At 42.8% G+C, this 19571-nt stretch overlaps 1 protein-coding gene across 6 annotated transcripts in view; it reads right to left on the bottom strand.

Annotated features, from left to right (window-relative positions):
- RGS20 (regulator of G protein signaling 20) overlaps positions 1-19571 on the bottom strand; it is a 75639-nt gene that overhangs the window by 14061 nt on the left and 42007 nt on the right. For all 6 annotated transcript variants that reach the window (XM_032846591.1, XM_032846592.1, XM_032846596.1 and 3 more), the window contains one exon: positions 1851-1999. In XM_032846591.1, coding sequence (XP_032702482.1) covers positions 1851-1999 — 149 coding nt within the window. The remainder of the gene's footprint in view (positions 1-1850; positions 2000-19571) is intronic.

Raw genomic sequence — 19571 nt, 5'->3', positions numbered from 1 at the left:
TATTAGTTTCAGTGTACAATATAACAATTCAACATTGTTTTCCATTGCTCTGTTGTCTGTTAAGTACACACACAATATGTGCTGCAGAAGTGTTGGCTAGGATGATGATGTCTAAGCACAGCTCCATGATTTAGTCACCACAGTTGGTGCCAGTAGGAGGAGCCTGCTCTGGAACAGCATGCCACCACCTGCTATGCTCACACTGTCAGTCCCGTACATTGTTCAGGACACAATCTCAGCCTCTTACGTCTCTCTGAGGTACCAGAGAAGGAAGGGTGACTGGGTCAACAGGTGTCTTCCCAGCACTAGGATATCTCTGCCCATTTCTCACACAATCATCTCTGATCATCTCACAGAAACTGCTTAGTGGAGTGAAGGACTGGAAGAGGGGCCAAAATGAAATCCTGTCATCCCTGGTGGATATCCTCCTGGTCTACAGTGGATCCTGGACACCCACATGTGTAAGGTGTACCCACACAGGGTTCTCCTCTGGCTTCCTGCTGAGTCCTCTATGTTCCTACTTGGGACTGAAGCCTTGCCTGGAGTGCCAGACCACTTGCCTCCTGCCAGCCCCATGTCCCTCATATTCCCACTTGCCACCTGGGGTTTTTCTCTGAACAGGGCAACCACCCACCATCAGGACTCCATCAGTTGTCAGTGTTGTATTGCTGGGTCTCGTCCACCAGACTGGAACTTCCTGGAAGTTAACAGTAGATCAAATCAAGCAAGAGACCAAATTTTCTTGGACATTTCATGTCAGTCTCCACCTGCCTCACCCCCATTCTAACAGTCCTGTCACTGTTCTTGATAGCACTATCACCTTGTCGTCTTCTCTACTTTGGAGTGAGGTCTTGGTCCAACTTGTGGTCAAGCCTACATAAATATACAATAACTTAATTGCCTAAAGTCAGGCACACATTTGGGAGGCACTAAGCACTTTCCGTAACCAAGATTTCAGAAATGCCACCTAATGTTCTTATGATGTAAACGCTATACATTTCTCCAGACCTTTGACAGTGACTCAAGGGGTCAAGGATATCTTCCGTTCAAGTTGTGTATCTCTCTTTTGAAGCAAAGATTATGTATCTTCCTGTACTAGTAAGTTACCCTATCATTTTATATTCTTCAGTTAAGAATATATTTTGACATTTCTCTTTATGAAAACATGAAACTAATAAAAGCAAAGCTGAAGGTCAAATCCAGGCGCCCTCCACTTTACTTCAATATTTAAGACCCACCTTAAATTCTATGTCCTCTACAAAGCCTTTATTACCAAGTAGGCTGCCTTGAGTTCACTCCTTTCTAACCATCTAAGTAATTGTTTCTGCCCAAATATTAATATTCGATCGCGAATGGCCGTGGACTCTTCTTTAGTTGTTTAACACACAAACATGATGCCAGGGATTTGAATAGAAGTCCCTTGAGAGCTGGAATACAGAGCCCCTCGTGTGTGTGTGCGTGTGCGCGCGCGTGTGTGTGTGTATTTGCTGTTGTACTTCACAGATCCAAATCAGTGTTAAGCATATAGTAGTCATTTAAAAAACATGCATGGGGCATCTGGGTGGCTCAGTCATTTCAGCATCCAACTCTTGGTTTTGGCTCATGTCATGAACTCAGGGTTGGGAGTCCGAGTCCCATGCTGGGCTCCACACTCAGCATGGAGTCTGCTTGAGGTTCCCTCTCCTCCTCCCTTTACCCCTCCTACTCATGCTCGCTCTCTCTCTCTCTAATAAATAAATATTTTAAAAAATAAAATGAAAAACATGTATTGAGTTAATCACAAGCTGGCACTACTCCAGGGTGCCCTCTGCTAGTCAGGAGGGCAGGACTGAGAAAAGCCCCAACCTTACCAGGAACAGCTGCAGCAGCAGCACCAGCAAAAGCAGCAGGCGTTGGACCCGCGGTCCCCTGCTCCGGGCTGGTCTGGCATGGAGCCGGTGGTCTCCTGGGGTGCAGGCATCTGCCGTTTCCGCATCTCCGTCCGCTCAGATCTCATGGGCTGCAACAGGGCAAGCAAAAGGGGAGCCCATTACCACCACACAAAGCCAGAGAGTCAGTTGTCTGGATCGCAGAGAAGACACAATTATGACTCTCTCCAAGTCATTTCTGAGAATTCTGGCAAAATTTGGTGCTTATCATTCATTTCTATAGCCAACATCTCATGCCTGGCATCTGCCAAGCACTGTGAATAAAGGGGCGAGTGCAGGGGTCCCTATTCTAAGGCAGTTCCAGGTCAGGAGAGGACTCAAACACTGACCTCACCTACATGAGGCCATCATGGTGACGGCTATGATGAGGGCATTTTGCAGCCCTCAAATGTCCCTTTTGATGTCCCTTCTGGGCTCAACTGCCAGGGAGCAGTCCCAGGTGACAGCTGAGTTAAGGATGCCCACAAGGCATGACGGTGTGAGCACTGTGGACCAGAGCATGCATATGGGAGGAAGCCAGGCCAAGATGGCAGGCATGTTAACGAGGCTGTGAGAGGAAACATCCCAAGAGGGAGGATGGAAGTCCTGGGAGGCCACCGGCTTCTGAGACCCTACTGACAGGTTCAAGTCTTAACAAGCTGTGAAACTTTGAAGAAGATACTCCACTGCGATATGTGCAAAGCATCTAGACCCTGCCTGCTACTTAGTTTTTGCTCAGTTAGTCCCAGGAAGCAAGGGAGGGCTAGGGACCGAAGCTCTGCTCCAGTCCTGCCTTCTGCAGGAGCACCCCCGGCCCCCTGCCACTGGCCTACTTCAGTGGACAGTATGCCATTGCAAACAAGGTCTATGTCCTTCAACCTGTCCTTTTCCTGAGGACCACAAGAGAGAAGCATAAAAGCAATGTAAGAATGAGAAATTGCCAAGTGAACTTTTCCATTTGATGCTGTCATTCAAATGTTGGTGAAGTAAAAGCAAAAAATACCAAAGCCACATTAAAGAACCTTAGATGGGATTTTGGGATTAAATTCTGGATGTGTTCTTCTGTTCCAACACTAGATTTATCTCTTCCTACTATTACCGATTCTTATAGTCTATTGGACTTTTTTTTTTTTAAGATTTTATTTATTTGTCAGAGAGAGAGAATGAGTGCAGGGAGTGGGAGGCAGAAAGGGAGAAGCAGACTCCCCGCTGAGCCAGGAGCCGATGCAGGGCTGGATCCCAGGACCCTGGGATCCTGACCTGAGCCAAAGGCAGATGGTTAACGGACTGAGCCTCCCAGGTGTCCCTGGACTTTGCTTTAATGATCATAGTTTTCATATATGTGTTTATATTGGGTAGGCAAAGTTCTCTAAACAAATCTAAAAAAATTGGTATTGGCTGTTTGTGTCTGTTTTCTCATCCAGCTGAATTTTGCAATCAGCTTTTCAAGGTCCAGAAAATTTATGAGAAATGACATCAGTTTGAGTACCTGCCAAATCAGGGCGACCCTTCTGGAGTAGCTCTTTTAATTATCCCAGGAGGTAGTTCCAGGACTGCAAGAGAGACACAGTCAAGTGTCTACCATCCTTCCATCCACAGCCGGAACAACGCTCACAACACCCAACCACAGTGCCCAGCCCGATCAGTCCAGGATGCCTGCACTGGGGTGGCTCGCTTGTTCAAAGGGTGGAGACAGAGACATTTGTCCAGCTCACAGCCACGTTTTATGGGCACCATGAGGAGACAAGCCCCTTTTAATGCCCCTGGGGTAGAAACCTGGGGCTCCTCCAGGCATCTTGGCATTGTAGCAGAGAGAGACTGACAATGGTTTCCCTTCATTCAGGACACTGAGGGACAAGGACAAGCCAGCACAGGCTCTAAACAGAGGTGCTGGGAGCAGGAGATAGCCCAGCTAATTATTTTCTAGGAAATACTGATGCAACTTGCCTCATTAAAAAGAAAAAAAAAAATCCCAACAGCTTCCCAGAAGGAAGGATTATAACGTGGTAACGTCAATGGGTTTCAAGGGACTACTCTTCCAACGTCTTTACAACACTGGGTTTTCCCAATCAGTACATGAACTATGTGTTCATCGAGAGCCTGCCTCTCTGTAGATTCTAAAGACTTTCCTCAAACAGGTCTTGCATATTTTTGATAGATTTATTTCTAAGTATTTTATAGATTCGTTTTTGTTGCTGTTGTAAATACTTCCCCGCTTCAAGGTTTTAAGTAGTTATTTTAGTGTATAGGAAGGCTAAGGGTACTGTATCTGGCCTCCCCGTTGAATTCTTTAATTAATTCTAGTAGTCCTTCTGCTGATCCTCTTTGGTTTTCTAGGTGGATGATCATAGAGTCTATAAATAGTTACACCTGTCTGTTTACTTTCTATACCTTTCCAAGTCCAAGATCCTTCCTCTCCTTGGTCTAATTTCACTGGCCACATAAATATCGAAAAGTAGCAGTACTTTTAGGTACCTTTCACTTCTTCATGACTTTAACAAGAAGACTCGATGGCACTTTGCCCATATGTGGAATATGTGCTGGAGGTTTCTGGGAGAAGATAATTTTACAGAGCTAAGCATATTTTTTCTGTTAATTACACAGCACAGAATAAGCTGTGCCTCCTAATCTTATTTATTTATTTTGCCGAGAGAGAGTGTGAGTGGGGGTGGGGGTGGCAGAAGGCGCAGGAAAGAGAACCTCAAGCTGACTCGAGTTCAGCGTGGAGTCTGATGCAGGGCTCGATCCCAGGGCACTGGGATCATGACCTGGACCAAAACCAAGAGTCAGTTGCCCAACTGACTGAGCCACCCAGGAGTCATTCCCCCCTCCGCTTATCTTTTTAGTTAACATATTTTATTTGCTTGTATACACCTCATGTCTGTAAATCCTGGGAAGACTTAATGATTTAGTGAGCAAACTCTGAGAGAATGTCATGGGGTTGCTCATGACTAACAGCCTTCAGAAATCAAAGACAAATGACATCCAAGTCTATTCTTACACATTTTTCAAACAGCTCTATTGAGATGCAAGAAACATACAGTCTGCACATACTGCTTAAAGGGTATACTTTGGTATGCTTTAGCATGTACATACCTGTGAGCTACTACTACAATCATAAGCACATCATGAACCGCAAGCTTCCTCACACCCCTTGGGAATCCCTCCATCAGGCCCCTCTCTCCTCTTGCCTGCTCTCAACCATCACTGATCTACTTTCTCCCACCCTATGTTAATTTGCATTTGTTAAGAATTTTATACAAATGGGATCTTTTTTGTTTGGCTTCCTTCACTCAGCATGATTATTTCATGATGGTTATGTGTATCAATCCTTTATCCCTTTTTTAAATTTCTGAGCAGCATTCCATTGTCTAGATGAACACAATTTGCTCATCCTTGCACCTGTTGCTGGCCTTATACCTTACTGATGGTTCCTGAAGGAAATATATATATATATATATATATATATATATATATATATATGGCATTGTCTTTTTCTTTTTAGATTTTATTTATTTATTTGACAGACAGAGATCACAAGTAGGCAGAGAGGCAGGCAGAGAGAGGGGGGAAGCAGGTTCCCCGCTGAGCAGACAGCCTGATGTGGGGCTCGATCCCAAGACCTCGGGATCATGACCTGAGCCAAAGGCAGGGGCTTAACCCACTGAGCCACCCAGGCGCCCCATTTTCTTCTTTTGAACACAGAAGTCTTTTATCAGGTGAGGTGCATGTGGCTGTGATTGTATTAAAATTTACAGCACTGTATACAGTTGCGATGTTTCTAGTTTGCTCTTCCACATTGAATAATGCTTGATGATTATGTTCTTTTGGTATTTCTTGGACTAGACATGGTTGTTAGCCATTTTTTTTTCACTTAAAATTCCTCCTTTCTTTTCTCAGTGTTTCATGTTTCAATTCATCTTTATAGAGTTTCAACTTAGCTTCATAATCTATTTAATTTTTCTTCTGTTCAACATTAGAATTTCTTGTATGGTTTCTTGGAAACCTTACACGTGGTTCAGTAACATTGACATCTTGAATTATTTAAAACTTTGGGTAAACAATAAATATATGCTATTCCTATAAAATCTACAAGCAACCTATCTCCTCTCATTTCCAAGCTTTTTAAATGAATAGAAATGGTTTTTACTCAGTTACTAGGTGCTAGAGTGTTCAGTGGACAGAGTAGTTAGTCTTGATGATTTATGCCCTACTGAGCCATGGTGGAATAGGAGAGCATGAGAAAAGGCAAAAAATGTTAATAAAAGCTGAATATTAAATATTAGCAAAATGTTGATAATTGTTGAAGTTGTGTCATTAACACATGGACTTTGTTATACCTCCTCTCTACAATTTTTTTTTTTTTTTTCTGATAGCAAGGGCACAAGCTAAGGGGAAGGAGAGAGAATCTTAAGCTCCATGCTAGGCATGCTAGGCACCTGAGCTAAAATCAGGAGTTGGATGTTTAATCGACTGAGCTCCCAGGTGCCCCCTTCCACTGTACACTTAAAAATGTTTGAAAATCTTCTTTAAAGTTTTTAAAATGTTGAATTTTATCAGTTAAAAAATCTCTTGAGAATATGAATCTATTAAGAATATGAATCTTCTTCTTTGAATAGTGAATGAAGTAAATTAATGAATTTCTTAATTTTGAATCACCTTTACCTTACTAAGTAAACTCTTCCTCGGTTTAAAAAGGTGGTTATTCTTGGGGCGTCTGGGTCGCTCAGTGGTTTAAGCCTCTGCCTTCCGCTTAGGTCATGATCCTGGGGTCCTGGGATCCAGCCCTGCGTTGGGCTCTGCTCAGTGGGAAGCCTGCTTCTCCCTCTCTCTCTGCCTCCCTCTCTGCCTACTTGTGATCTCTGTCAAATAAATAAATAAAATCTTAAAAAAAGATGGTTATTCTTTTATTATACTGCTGAGATAAGTTTGATAAAATTTATAAGGAGTTTTTTAAAAAATCAATCTTTTTTTAAAGATTAAAGATTTAATTAATATATTTGCAAGAGAGAGGGAGAGAGAGTTGGGGGGAGGTCGGAGAAGGAGAAGGAGGGAGAGAATCTGAAACAGACTCCATGGAGCTGATGTGGGGCTTGATCACATGACCTAGAGCACAACTTGAGCAGAAATCAAGAGTTAGATGCCCAACTGACTCAGACACCCAAGCACCCCTATCTATCTTTATTAGGAAATTATTTTGTCAGTCCTGAAGATTTATAGAATTTGCCTGTAAAATTACTGAAATCTCTCAAGAGTGGCTTGTTGACTATGTTTTCAATTCCTTCTTTCATTTCTGTTCTTCCTTTCTTCCTTTCCTTGAGTCAGTATGGTATTTTTTCATCTCCTGTAAAAAAAAATCCGTTTCATCTAGTTTGCAAATTTACTGAAAATCAATATTAATAGTCATCTTATCACTGTCAGAATGTAATGCTTTTCATTACTGCCTGCTTGTTTAAAAGACAAATGTGTGATTGCTTATGGGAGAGTTGCATATTTAATGTTACAAAATACTTGTAGAGACTTAATTTTTCAATGTGATAGCTGATTAATACGAGGCCTAAAAACATGTATTATAAAGATTTTATTTATCTATTTGTCAGAGAGAGACAGAGAGTGCACAAGCAGGGGGAGATGCAGAAGGAGGAGGAAAAGGGCACTCTGCTGAACAAGGAGCCCGAGGTGGGGTGCGATCCCAGAATCATGACCTGAGTTGAAGACAGATGCTTAACTCACTGAGCCACCCAGGCGTCCCTAAAAACGTGTATGGAATGAATGCCACCCGTTTTAAAGATTTTTAAAATATGCCATTGGTATGTATCAGCTCAGTTAGTCCTTTCAGACACTGGTGTCTGGTCAGCCAAATTAGCTTCACATATCTTTTTTCCTTTGCCATCACCATATCTGTGGGAGAACTCTGCACACATTTAAATTCCATTAATTCTCTCTAAATAACATGGAATCGGTGCTTCTTCATCTTTGCTATTGTTTTCCTCTTGAGGTGAGTATCTGGCATGGACTGCTGGGTATCACTTCAATGTCTGTTGGGATGTCACATGCATAATGAGCCAGGAACTGGCTGCCTTTGCTTGAGAAGTTATAGGAATGCAAACCAATGTCAGTGACCTCAGATGCTTTATTCTATAATTTATGGCATTTAAAGAGCAGCTTGAGGAAATGTGAATAATATAGGTTGGCAATTTATTAAGTATTCAGATCTTAACCAAAAGATAATCCTACTCAAACATGGCTTTTCCCAATTTCTAGGAACCTGGCATTTAAGAGAATTCTTTCAAAGTTCAAGTAAAAGCCAGGGCAAACGCTTAATCTTGATCATACTCTTTTAGTAATTTGGAATCAAAAGTAGTATCTTGTTAGAAAAAAATTTAACCTCACCATAATTAGCTCAGAAAAAATATTTAATTTCTGGTAAACTTAAACTTGGTGCTTGGATGATCATTAATAGCTATTTATTTTCTTTTTTTTTTTTTTAAGATTTTATTTGTTTATTTGACAGACAGAGATCACAAGTAGGCAGAGAGGCAGGCAGAGAGAGAGAGGAGAAAGCAGGCTCTCTGCTGAGCAGAGAGCCCGATGTGGGGCTCGATTCCAGGACCCTGGGATCATGACCTGAGCCGAAGGCAGAGGCTTTAACCCACTGAGCCACCCAGGCGCCCCAATAGCTATTTATTTTCATTATAGTTTCCAACCTCTGAAAACAGCCATTTTTGAATTATGCATTAGGAATATGATGACACATCAAGTCTTGTATGAAAAAAATCTTCTCTCTATGACCTGAGCTCCTGTTAGAATCATAGACAAGGGTATTGACTTATAGACAAAATGCCAATGAAGGAGAACCAAGAATCTTAGATGGCATAAATTCAAGACCATTCTGAGCAATTCTTAGAAAATGATTCTACCATCAGGTGACAGTTTAGGACCCTGAAGGTTAAACCAATATATAAGGAAACTAGAGAGGCCAACTTCCCACCAAAGCAACCCAAATCCCAAATCCATCTATACAACCTCTAACTTCCTTTTTCTTTAACACACCCTGCCTCTTGAAGTATCTTTGGGCAGTACTCCACAGTGGATCACCAGTGTATGAAAATTAATAAAGGGAAACCTCACTAAAAAGGAGTCAGGAGACCAGAAGGGGGAGCTCTCACTCCTTACCAATTGATGTCAATTACAGGAAGAATTGCCAATTACAGACCCCAACAGAAAAATCCTCAACAGGAAAGAACCATCAATTACAGGCCACAACAGGAAAAGATACACACTGCATCTCCTCCAAGAAATCAACTACCCCAGCAACTCAGCCAATGAGAAACCCTCATCATCCTGAACTCTTGCTTTTCTCAAATGGACATTTTTTCAAAACAACCCCCTTCCCAGCTTCCTCCTTTTATTAAATAACATTTACTCTCCTTTATTGTGCTAGCCCATGATTTTTTGCTGTGACTTGCCTGTCCTCAATTACAATTCTCTGGTATTCTTGAATAAACCTGTTTTTGCTTGTAAAATAAATTTTATTTTTATCACTGTAAACTTCATGTATTACTGCTTTCATTTCCATTACTCTTTATCTTTCTCAAAAACTGCTTTTGTTTTCTCCTCACTTATGGCACTAAGTTCTTGGTTCATTTATTTTCCATCATTGCTATTTTCTAATTAATGCATTTTGGGCTACACATTTTTATCCAATTACTGCTTTGATCTTAACTATGAGTTTTGAATGTGGCATTACTGTTTAATCCAAAGAACTCAGATCAAATTTAAGCTCAGATTTCTTTTTATCCAAGGTTTTTCAGAAACAAGGTTTTAGTTTCTTGACTAACCTGTCACTAGGAGATATATATATATATACACACATACATACATATATATATATATACACATACATATATATATATATACACATACATACATATATATATATATATTTTTTTCCAGATTAGAAAATGTGGCCTCTATGACTTGTCCAGTTTTGAATATATTGAGATTTGGGAGTAAGGATATAGCTTTGCTTACCTTTAGTTTTATGTTTTCCAGAATGGCATATAAAGGAAATCATATAGTGTGTAGCCACTTCTAGAATTTTCCAATCATTTTCTGGGATCATAATGTCATTGGGATCAAGAACCCGTTAGTCTGGTCACTTGCTTCACAGTAGAATCATTACCTCCCAGACCAAATGGGGTCTCTGATTCTTTACATATTTTGGAAAGACTCTAAATTGTAATACAGATAAGCAGGCTGTCAGCACGTTGAAAACATCACGTGTTTCACAAGAAAGGTGATTTATGAGTGTGAGGAATTGTTATGCAATGCCCTCATCTTAGATAAAGAAGAGTGGGAATGGGGTGGGCACAGACCACAGAACGCCTTGCCTCCTCGCCACCCATGAGCTCAGTCATCCCCCCTCCCCCACCTCACACCTTATTTACCAGTTGCAGAAGTAACGGATTTGAGTTTTGCCCTTCCTGTTTTCACATTGAAGGAGTTACAAATGAAGTCCAAATGGGGTGGGAGGTGCAGGTGGAGAACTATCTCTGTTATATGATAGCTTTAGTAATTCCAAATACATCAGCTCTACTAGGTTGACTTACAAATGAGCGCGAGACCCTGGGCGTGAAGCTTCCTCATGCGCTACGTGGTGCACGCGAATTATATTTTTTCCCCGCCATGTCTTCTATCGGTCTCCCCCCGAAAATTTTTCGAGCCTGTTCAAATGATCAGGTCTGTACCAGGAACAAAGCTCCCTTCCTCGGGAGCCACTTCTGTTCATCTATCCACACTGTTTGCTGAGCTGCCACTGCCAGGGGCGCCGAGCTGCGTCAAAAGAATGGCGGTGGTAACTCCAGGAATATTCTCTGTGCTGCCGCCTCAAGAGACACTCTCCTTTCCCTGCTCTGCAGTAACAATGCTGAGTAGTTAGCAGAATTTGCTCCTAATCTGACCCTGATTTTGGTCTTTCTGCCTTTTAAGTTTCCCCACCCTGGAACAGCTTTTTTTTTTTTTTTTTTTTTTTTTTTAAGATTTTATTTATTTGACAGAGATCACAAGTAGGGAGAGAGGCAGGCAGAGAGAGGAGGAAGCAGGCTCCCTGCTGAGCAGAGAACCTGACACGGGGCTCCATCCCAGGACTCTGGGATCATGACCTGAGCCAAAGGCAGAGGCTTTAACCCACTGAGCCACCCAGGCGCCCCGGAACAGCTTTTTCTAACATGATTTTGCCCTGGATGCGTGATGAGTTTTCACAGATGCCACCTTTAGGCCTGTATTCTGCACCCCGACCCTGCCACAGGGCAAGCACACCCAAGGTGTCTTCAATGGCCGCGTGGCATGCAGCCGCCTGTGAGCCTTCTGCAGGAGATGCAGCGTTTGTTCTTGGAGTTGGGTGCTCACCTGTGGGGACGGGCGGGGGCAGTGGAGGAACCTAGGATCTGGGTTTCTCTCAGAGGGCGCCTGACTTCTGAGGAACTGGAACAATCAAGTGAGCAGGCTGGGGAAAGGGACTGTTCAAAGTCCTTACACAGGTTGGAGAGAGGTGCACATCAGGTGTGATCAGCACTGGGCTTTCAGGATCTCAAGGGAGTTGTTTCTGAGAGTGCTTGGCTTTGAGGGTGGTTAACCCACAGGAAGTCTCTCTCATTCAAGAATCTACACTATGATGTTTGAAAAACAGACCAACTGAAATCAGCCGGGCCCATTCATTCACTCCTGAGCTTCCTGGGTTTAGCTACTTCGTCTGAAAACACCAAGAGGTGAAGGCGGCTTTCTCTGAGTCAGAGTCCAAGCCTTGACACCAGATCACCTGAGGCTTATTAAGTCACAGCCACGCCCACTGTCTGCCTAAGACTTCCACCTGTTATTCTTAGCTGCCAGGAAATAAGCTGAACCCAGGTCAACAGTGATGTTTCCATTTTGTTTAGCTGGATCCTGAAATAAACCAATTTCAAATTTTAGGGAATGTGGGCACATTACCCTGTGCCACAGTCATCACCAGAAAGAAGTCCAACTCACCGCACCTCATGAAATATTAAAAGCTGGAAGTTACTTGCACTGACTTCTACATAGTCAAATGGACCAGAACTCCAATCAGAGCTGTATCTTCCACTTCCATGACACAGAGAGCTAACAGTTTTTAGGAGCTCATGGGGTGGCGGAAGATCTTAGCTCTTCCTCTGTGCAAAACTAGGAGTTTTCAAAAATTTGTCTTTGATTTTATTGTCTGAATAATTTGGGGGCTATTTTTAGAAAAAGCTGGTTCATTGTTCTAGGAGGGGAAGTCAACTGAAAGCATACTAATAACAATAGGCATTTTAGAATTGTAATTACTTCCAAATGGATGTTTACACATTTCCTCACCTCTTAAAAAAATATGTAAGTATGTTACCATCTGTTTCGCAGGGCCTGTGAATGGAAATCTTTACTCTGCTGTTTAAATAGCCACCACCAAGTTTAAGACCATAATAGTAACATCTTTCTCTTCTTTTCTGCTATTATTAAATGGACGTATTGTGTGACTCAACTTTTATGATTGCCTATGGGAAATAATAAGAATAGTATGATCTGAAGGAAATTAATCAATTATGCATATTTTAACTTGTTCCTTTTAAATATCAGGCAACAATTAAGGAACATTTTGCAAGTACTGACTGAAATCTTTATCCGGGCTTTCCTTATCCCAAAGACCATGGGGAATTTCTCAAGGAGACTGGAGATAGATGTATTCCCAGTAATAAAGTAGCTCAGGGCACCTTGGAAAGTACTAAATGTGTATTACAAGCTTTGTCTGTGGGGCTGCTTTAGGAAATCTCCAGATCATGAAGGAATGTGTCAGGCAGTCATTAACGGTTTGCACGAGAATTTCTGCCAGCTTTTTTAGTGCTTCTCAGCAAGGAACAGGCCCTCTTCCAAGAATGTATGAGTAAATCACCGCAAATTACAGAAAAAAAAAAAAAAAAAACAAACCCCACAGGACAACATATTTGCAACATGGAAAAATTAAAGTCCAAATTCAAACTTATTTCCATGGACAAACCTACCCATTTTCTCCCTCTTCCTATCTTGGTAAGCAGAGTTGCAGTCTACTCTGTTTAAGAAAGCTTGAAGCCACCCTCCACGCCTCCCACTTCCATCTGGTGGCAAAGCCAAATGAAGTCTCCCCCCCAAGATTCTTTTGTGTCCATCCCCCTTTCTTTCTCCACATGCCTAAGTCCTAGTTAACATCTCTGGCATTGGATCATGAAGAAGTCTCCACATCAATCATTCTGCCTCTATACTGGCCTTGGGTCATTGGAAAAGGGGTAGCATTCTGGAAGGAGGTATGAGAGAGTTATCACTGCCCTTTTCCCCTCTGTGGTATTTCTTTTTTACTCTTCCTTCTAAGGCAGCATTTTAGGTGGTACTTGGTAGGGAAGGAGTTGCCTTTGGGATGAGTACACTTTTGCTGGGGAGATACATTTTCATTTTGGATGAAGGTAAGGCTGGGGAACCGAAGAAACACAAGTTATTGGGGGCGCCTGGCTGGCTCAGTTGGAAGAACATGCAACTCTTGATCTTTGGGTTGAGTTCAAGCCCCACATTGGGCATAGAGATTACTTAAAAAGAAAAAAGAAGGGTGTCTGGCTGGTTCAGTTGGTTAAGCATCTGACTCTTGATTTTGGCTCAGGTCATGATCTCAAGGTTGGGAGATTGACCCCGGCATTGGCTCCACACTGGGCATGGAGCCTGCTTGAGATTCGCTCTTTCTCCCTCTCCTTCTGCCTCTCTGTCCCATCTGCCCCTCCCTAAAAAAGGAGAACAATAGTTTTTCTGATGCTGCTTTGGCTTACACTCTGAAGAACCTCGAAAGAAGCATGGACAGTGCTAGGTCATCAGCTAGGTCAGGAGGGTTAGACACCTGACAATGACCGTGGGCAGAAATTGGGCAGGAATGTGGTCTGCTCCTCATAGTTTCTTATGTGCTATCTCTCAGGGACCTAACTGCTGTGGAAGATGGCTAGCTGGAGAGCAGATGTAGTCAAAAAAAGGTTAATATTAATTCTAGGAGTATGTAACTAGCATTCTATGTTAGTCAAATTTGACACATTTTTCTAAACTGATATTTCTTTTCCTATGACAATTGTTGGACATCTCATTTGTTTACCATATCCAAAATATCTTAAAAAGAAACCTACATCAAAACATCAATACAGTGATTTTTTTTCATGATGGCAGGATAGCAGTGCCTAACATACAGGAGGACTAGAAATAATACACATATATTTATACATGTACATATATATGTCTCTATATACACTTACATACATTTTATATATAATGATAACACAATGGCTTAATAAATTAAGCTGCCCATTTTCACGTAGAGGAAATAAGTTGCCAGTGTATGAATGGATTCCACCTGACCCCTCTGTCAAAAATATAAAAATCAGTCATTTTTGTTTTTATATCTAAAGTTTAGCTTTTTTGGGGCACTTGGGTGGCACAGTTGATTAAATGTCCAACTCTTGGTTTAGGCTCAGGTCATGATCTCGGGGTTGTGGGATTGAGCCCCACATCGGGCTCCACACTCAGTGCAGAGTCTGCTTGTTTCTCTCTCTCTCCCTCTCTACTCCTTCCCCCCGCACATTCTCTAAAATAAATACATCTTATTTTAAAAATTAGAAGTTCAGCTTTTTCTTAAAATTTTAAAAATATTTACTTATTTATTTGACTGAGATCATAAGAAGAGAAGCAGGCAGAGAGAGAAGGAGAAGCAGGCTCCCCGTTGAGCAGAGAGCCAGATACAGGACTCGATCCCAGGACCCTGAGATCATGACCTGAGCCGAAGGCAGTGGCTTAACCCACTGAGCCACCCAGGTGCCCCGCTTTTCCTTCACTTTCATAGCAATCCATAACCTAAAATCAGTCTAAGGATACCATGCAGATTTAGCCAACTACTAAAACAGGGAAAGGCACACATGCACACACACACACACACACCCCAGAAGAGGTAAAATAATGAAGAAAATGCCAAGTATGGTGATCCTATGGAAAAACCTACATTGCTGATGGGAGTGCACACTGACACAACCCTTTGGACACTCTCATAATCCGCAAAAGCTGACCATGTGCACACCTCTGACCCAGCCACTGCAGCCCCTGGGATCCACTCTCCAGAAAGGCTGCACCAAGAGCACACACTAGGATATTCTTGGATTATGTAGTAATAGGTAATCGCCTAAAACTACTCAAATGTCAACAGTAGAATGCGTCAATTGTGGTATATTCATACAACAAGCTATGATTCAGCAATGATTGATCTGTAGTTACCTCGACATGTGGATGAATCGGACCAACAACGCTGAGTAAGAGAAGCCAGGTGAAACAGACCATGCACTGCATGACTCCCTTAAGAGAAAAATACAAGCCCCGGCAAAACAGCTGTCTGCTGCGAGGAGTCTGAATAGTGCTTCACCTCGGTGAGGAGGTTTCTGGGAACCTATAATGTGCTGCCGCCGCAATGCAGGTACAGGTTACAGGGGTGTGTTGAGGTGGTGAAAACGTATGTGCGCGTCTCTGTTTGTACGGCATGGTATTAATGCTAAAATGCAAACAAGGCAGACTAGAAGACATGGTAAGGAAAGATGGGAGGAACAGAGGTTTATAATTATCCGGATGTCTGTCACCTGCCAGGGCGTCTGACTTCATGAGCCTCCCAGGGAATATGAGGCCAGGGAGCGACGCGCCCGGGAAGTCTTGCCAGCACTAACAGCCTGTATGCCAGACTCCACATGCTGGCTCGCCTCCTCTCTCCACTTGAAGTGTTCCTTTCTGGTTTACTCTTAACACAAGGTGTTTGCCTTGTGCTTTCAATGTTTTTGACCCGTATGTCTAAGGGCCAGAAAGCATTATGAAGGAGGAACTTTTAAAAATGTGTAATAGCACCGGGTGTTACACACAACTAACGAATCACATAACATTACATCAAAAATTAATGACATACAATACGGTGGCTAACAGAACATAATAAATGTGTAATGATGATTGACATGAGTGTCCATTTCATACAGAAATCATCCTACGAAGTTCTTGGCATAAATCTAGAGCCCAATAAGCACGATCATGGCCTTGTGAAAGATTTTTGTATGTTCCAGCATTGTTGGATATTGTCAACAAGACACTGTGAGAAATGGTAGCAGGGATATGGGCTTCACATCCTTCCTGGAAGCTTTTGTTTCACAGATTCTCAAATGTGGAAAATATGTGAAGTCTTTGATGATGTAGCAGGAGGATCAGGCAAAGAATGACCTGATAAAGGGCACCTGGGTGGTTCAGTCAGTTAAGCAACTGCTCAGGTCATGGTCTGGGATCGAGGCCCTGCTCAGCGGGGAGTCTGCTTCTTCATCTCCCCCTCCCTCCTCCCCCACCCTGCTCGTGCTCTCTCAAATAAATAACATCTTTAAAAAAAAAAGAATGACCTGATTAAAAACCTAGGGTAAAAGGTTAAAAATATGACCACATTGTTTGTTTTCAAAGGATTTTCCTGCTGAACTGGTCACACATTTATTGAGCTCCACCTGAAATCGTCTGTGTTGCAGACGGGTGTCCTGTGGGGTGAGCCTGACTATCTCTGCCAAGGGCTTATGTTCTAGGTAGAGAAACACAAAACCATGAGAAAATATTGGTGAGATGCTAAAATGGTCGATACCCTATAGCATGATAAGGGGTCATGGGCAGGGAAGGTCTCTGAGGACGGGACACCTAAAGTGAGACCAACGATGTAGCGGTGGGTATACATGGATGTTGGTGGGCGACAGTGCTTCCAAGAAGGAGCTGCAAATACAAATGATACTGGCCCATCCCCAGAACATGCAGGAAGGATGGTGAATGATGAAGGGAGGGAGGGTGCTGAGGACACGTGAGTCAGGGAGATGAGAATGGGCTAGAGGCCTCAGAGACCAGAGAATTTATGGAGGAGAGCACCAGAATGAGGGAATGGGTGGTATGGATTTGGGTTTCAGGACGAGGTTTCCATGTTGGTGCAGTTGGTCATGGCTGACCCTATGGATGATCACATAAATGAGGGCTGAGGTGTGGGAGGGGAAAAGCCTTCTGGAAGTGAGAAATCAAGAAGCTGAGAGACCAGAGGGTAGCACAGGTCATTTACAGGAATGTTGAAGAAATCAGGAATGAAGACAGGGCCAGCACTGGAGAGAAAATGACGTCCACATTCTAGAGTCTTCTACCTGAGGGCAGGGGCCAGAGAGGGAGCAGATGACAGAAAGGAGCAGAAGCTGAGGTTCACTCTAAGGACATGCCCTCAAAAGAAGTATTTTTTTTTTTTAGTTGTGGTAAATTTACATAACAAAATTTATCATTTTAACCATTTTTAAGTGTACAGTTCAGTGGCGCTAAGCACAGACACACTGCTGTCCAACCATCACCACCATCTGTCTGCAGAACGTTTTCATCTCCAATCTCTGAATTCATGAAGCACTAACTTCCCATCCCCACCTCCCCAGCCCCTGAAAACCGCCATTCTACTTTCTGTCTCTAAAAATATGAGTCATCTAGGTACCTTGAAAAAGTGGGACTACACAGTATTTGTCGTTTCATATCTGACTTATTTCACCCAGCATTGGTCTTCAGGGTTCATCCATGTTGTAGCCTGTCTCGGAACTTAAGAGTAGGGTATTTGAGGGAAGAATGTTTTCCAAGTGGCCATAGAGACTCCCACTTAACTTCTAAGAATGGAAGTAAGTGGTAGAATTTCAGTGGAAAAATGCCTGCAATTACCAGGGCCATGGGGGAAAGCACTGTCTTCTGAGAGTAGCCAGATTTCAGTGAGAGAAGGAAGGGAAGGGATGTTGAGACGCTTGTGAAAACCTGGGGCATTCTGCTGGCAGACTGATTTCCAGAGAGCACGGTGGGCAGGAGGCTGAGGGGCATCCGATGAAGCCAGATCGTGGAGGTATGCATCCCTGTAGTGACCAGGATCAGAAGCCAAGTGGGAATACCAGGTTTATTTGGAGAAGTCCTACAAGTCTTGGGCTGGCACTTAAAGAATAATCATTGAAAAATAATGAGCAATGATGGGCGCCTGGGTGGCTCAGTCCGTTAAATGTCTGCCTTTGGCTCAGGTCATGATCCCAGGGTCCTGGGATCCCAACATTGGGCTCCCTGCTCAATGGGGAGCCTGCTTCTCCCTCTGTGCTCTCCCCCACCCTCTCAAATTAAAAAAAAAAAACTTTAAAAAATAAATTAATAAAAAAATAATGGGGCAATTGATCCAGAATTTCTACAACAGTGTGTAGTGACCTGCACCATGAAGGGAAGAGATCATGGGGCATCGAGTCAGAGGGTCTACTTCTACTCTGACCTTTGCCACTTGTGTGGTCTGGACCAAACAACTTCATCCTCCTAAGCCTTCACCTCCTCATCTGGATATCAGCCACCTGCAGACTGGCTCAAAGTCATAAATGAGAGAATGTACATGAGAGGTCTCTGAAGACTAGTAAGTGCTACTCTAATGCGATTATTATTGTAAGTTTAATTATAATTAGTTATAATTATGGTGATTATGGATTATGGTGATTGCTACACACCCTGAATAGAGTAAAAAAACCCACTGAACTGTACACTTTAAATGGGTGAATTGTATGGTACTATAAAATATCTCCCAATATAATATTATTAAAATGCTGTTACTTTATATAGACTTGTCACCTGAAACAAATGTAACATGGTTATCAATTACAATTAAAACAATTTTTTTAGATGCCATTTTTCAATTTAATTTAAAGGCAGCATGTTGCGCTGCATGAGTCCAGAAGAGCGGGGACGCTGGCTGCAAGTTCTGTTCTGGCCCTAACGTGGTGACCTTCCATAAGTCATTTGCCTGTGCTGGGCTTCTGGTGGCTGAGTCATTTCTACTTGCTGTTTTGTAAACTTCACGTTCACTGGGCATGGTATTTAATCAGGCATTGTTACTTTTGTTAGGTATGACAAAGGAATTCCATGACTTAGAGCTGAGACACATCAGGGCAAGGAAAGAAAGACGGGCAGGGAAGAAGAGTAAGGAGACAACACGTGGCAGGGAGGAGCAGTGACACTCGAGTAACACAGAGTTGCAAGCAGCGAGGGGAAGAGGGCTGTGGGGTGCATGACCCAGCACTGGGGTGTAGTCGGAGCGTGGACAAGCCACCCGACTCCCGAAGGAAACTCTCCATCATGGCCCAGAACTGTGTATAATATCTCATATTTAGACAGATTTTCAAGTCTATATCTGAAAAAGGAAGTGTCATGAAAATACTTTCCCGGGGCACCTGGGTGGCTCAGTCCATTAGGCATCTGCCTTCAGCTCAGGTCATGATTCCTGGGTCCTGGAATTGAGTCTCAAGTTGGGCTCCCTGCTCAGCAGGGAGTCTGCTTCTCTCTCTGCCTCTGCCCCTGGTTGCATTCTCTCCCTCTCTTTCTCCCAAATAAGTAAAAAAAAGCAAATACTTCCATAAACATCATGTTATAGTGGGAAATTCAGATGAACATGCCAGGCACCTTATATAGCATTTCAGTACGCTCTTGTATATGGGAGTTGGTTGGTTCAAAGATCCAGAATGCAAGCTCTTTCCCTGGTTAAAAGCACAAGTAGTGCTCTTTGGCCCAGAGAATGAT

Source organism: Lontra canadensis, unplaced genomic scaffold (assembly GCF_010015895.1).
Source record: "Lontra canadensis isolate GAN:19392208 unplaced genomic scaffold, GSC_riverotter_1.0 scaffold177, whole genome shotgun sequence".
In the NCBI taxonomy this organism is placed as follows: Eukaryota; Metazoa; Chordata; class Mammalia; order Carnivora; family Mustelidae; genus Lontra; species Lontra canadensis.
Note: the sequence above shows the minus strand (reverse complement) of the source record. Positions and strands in the feature narration are given on the sequence as shown.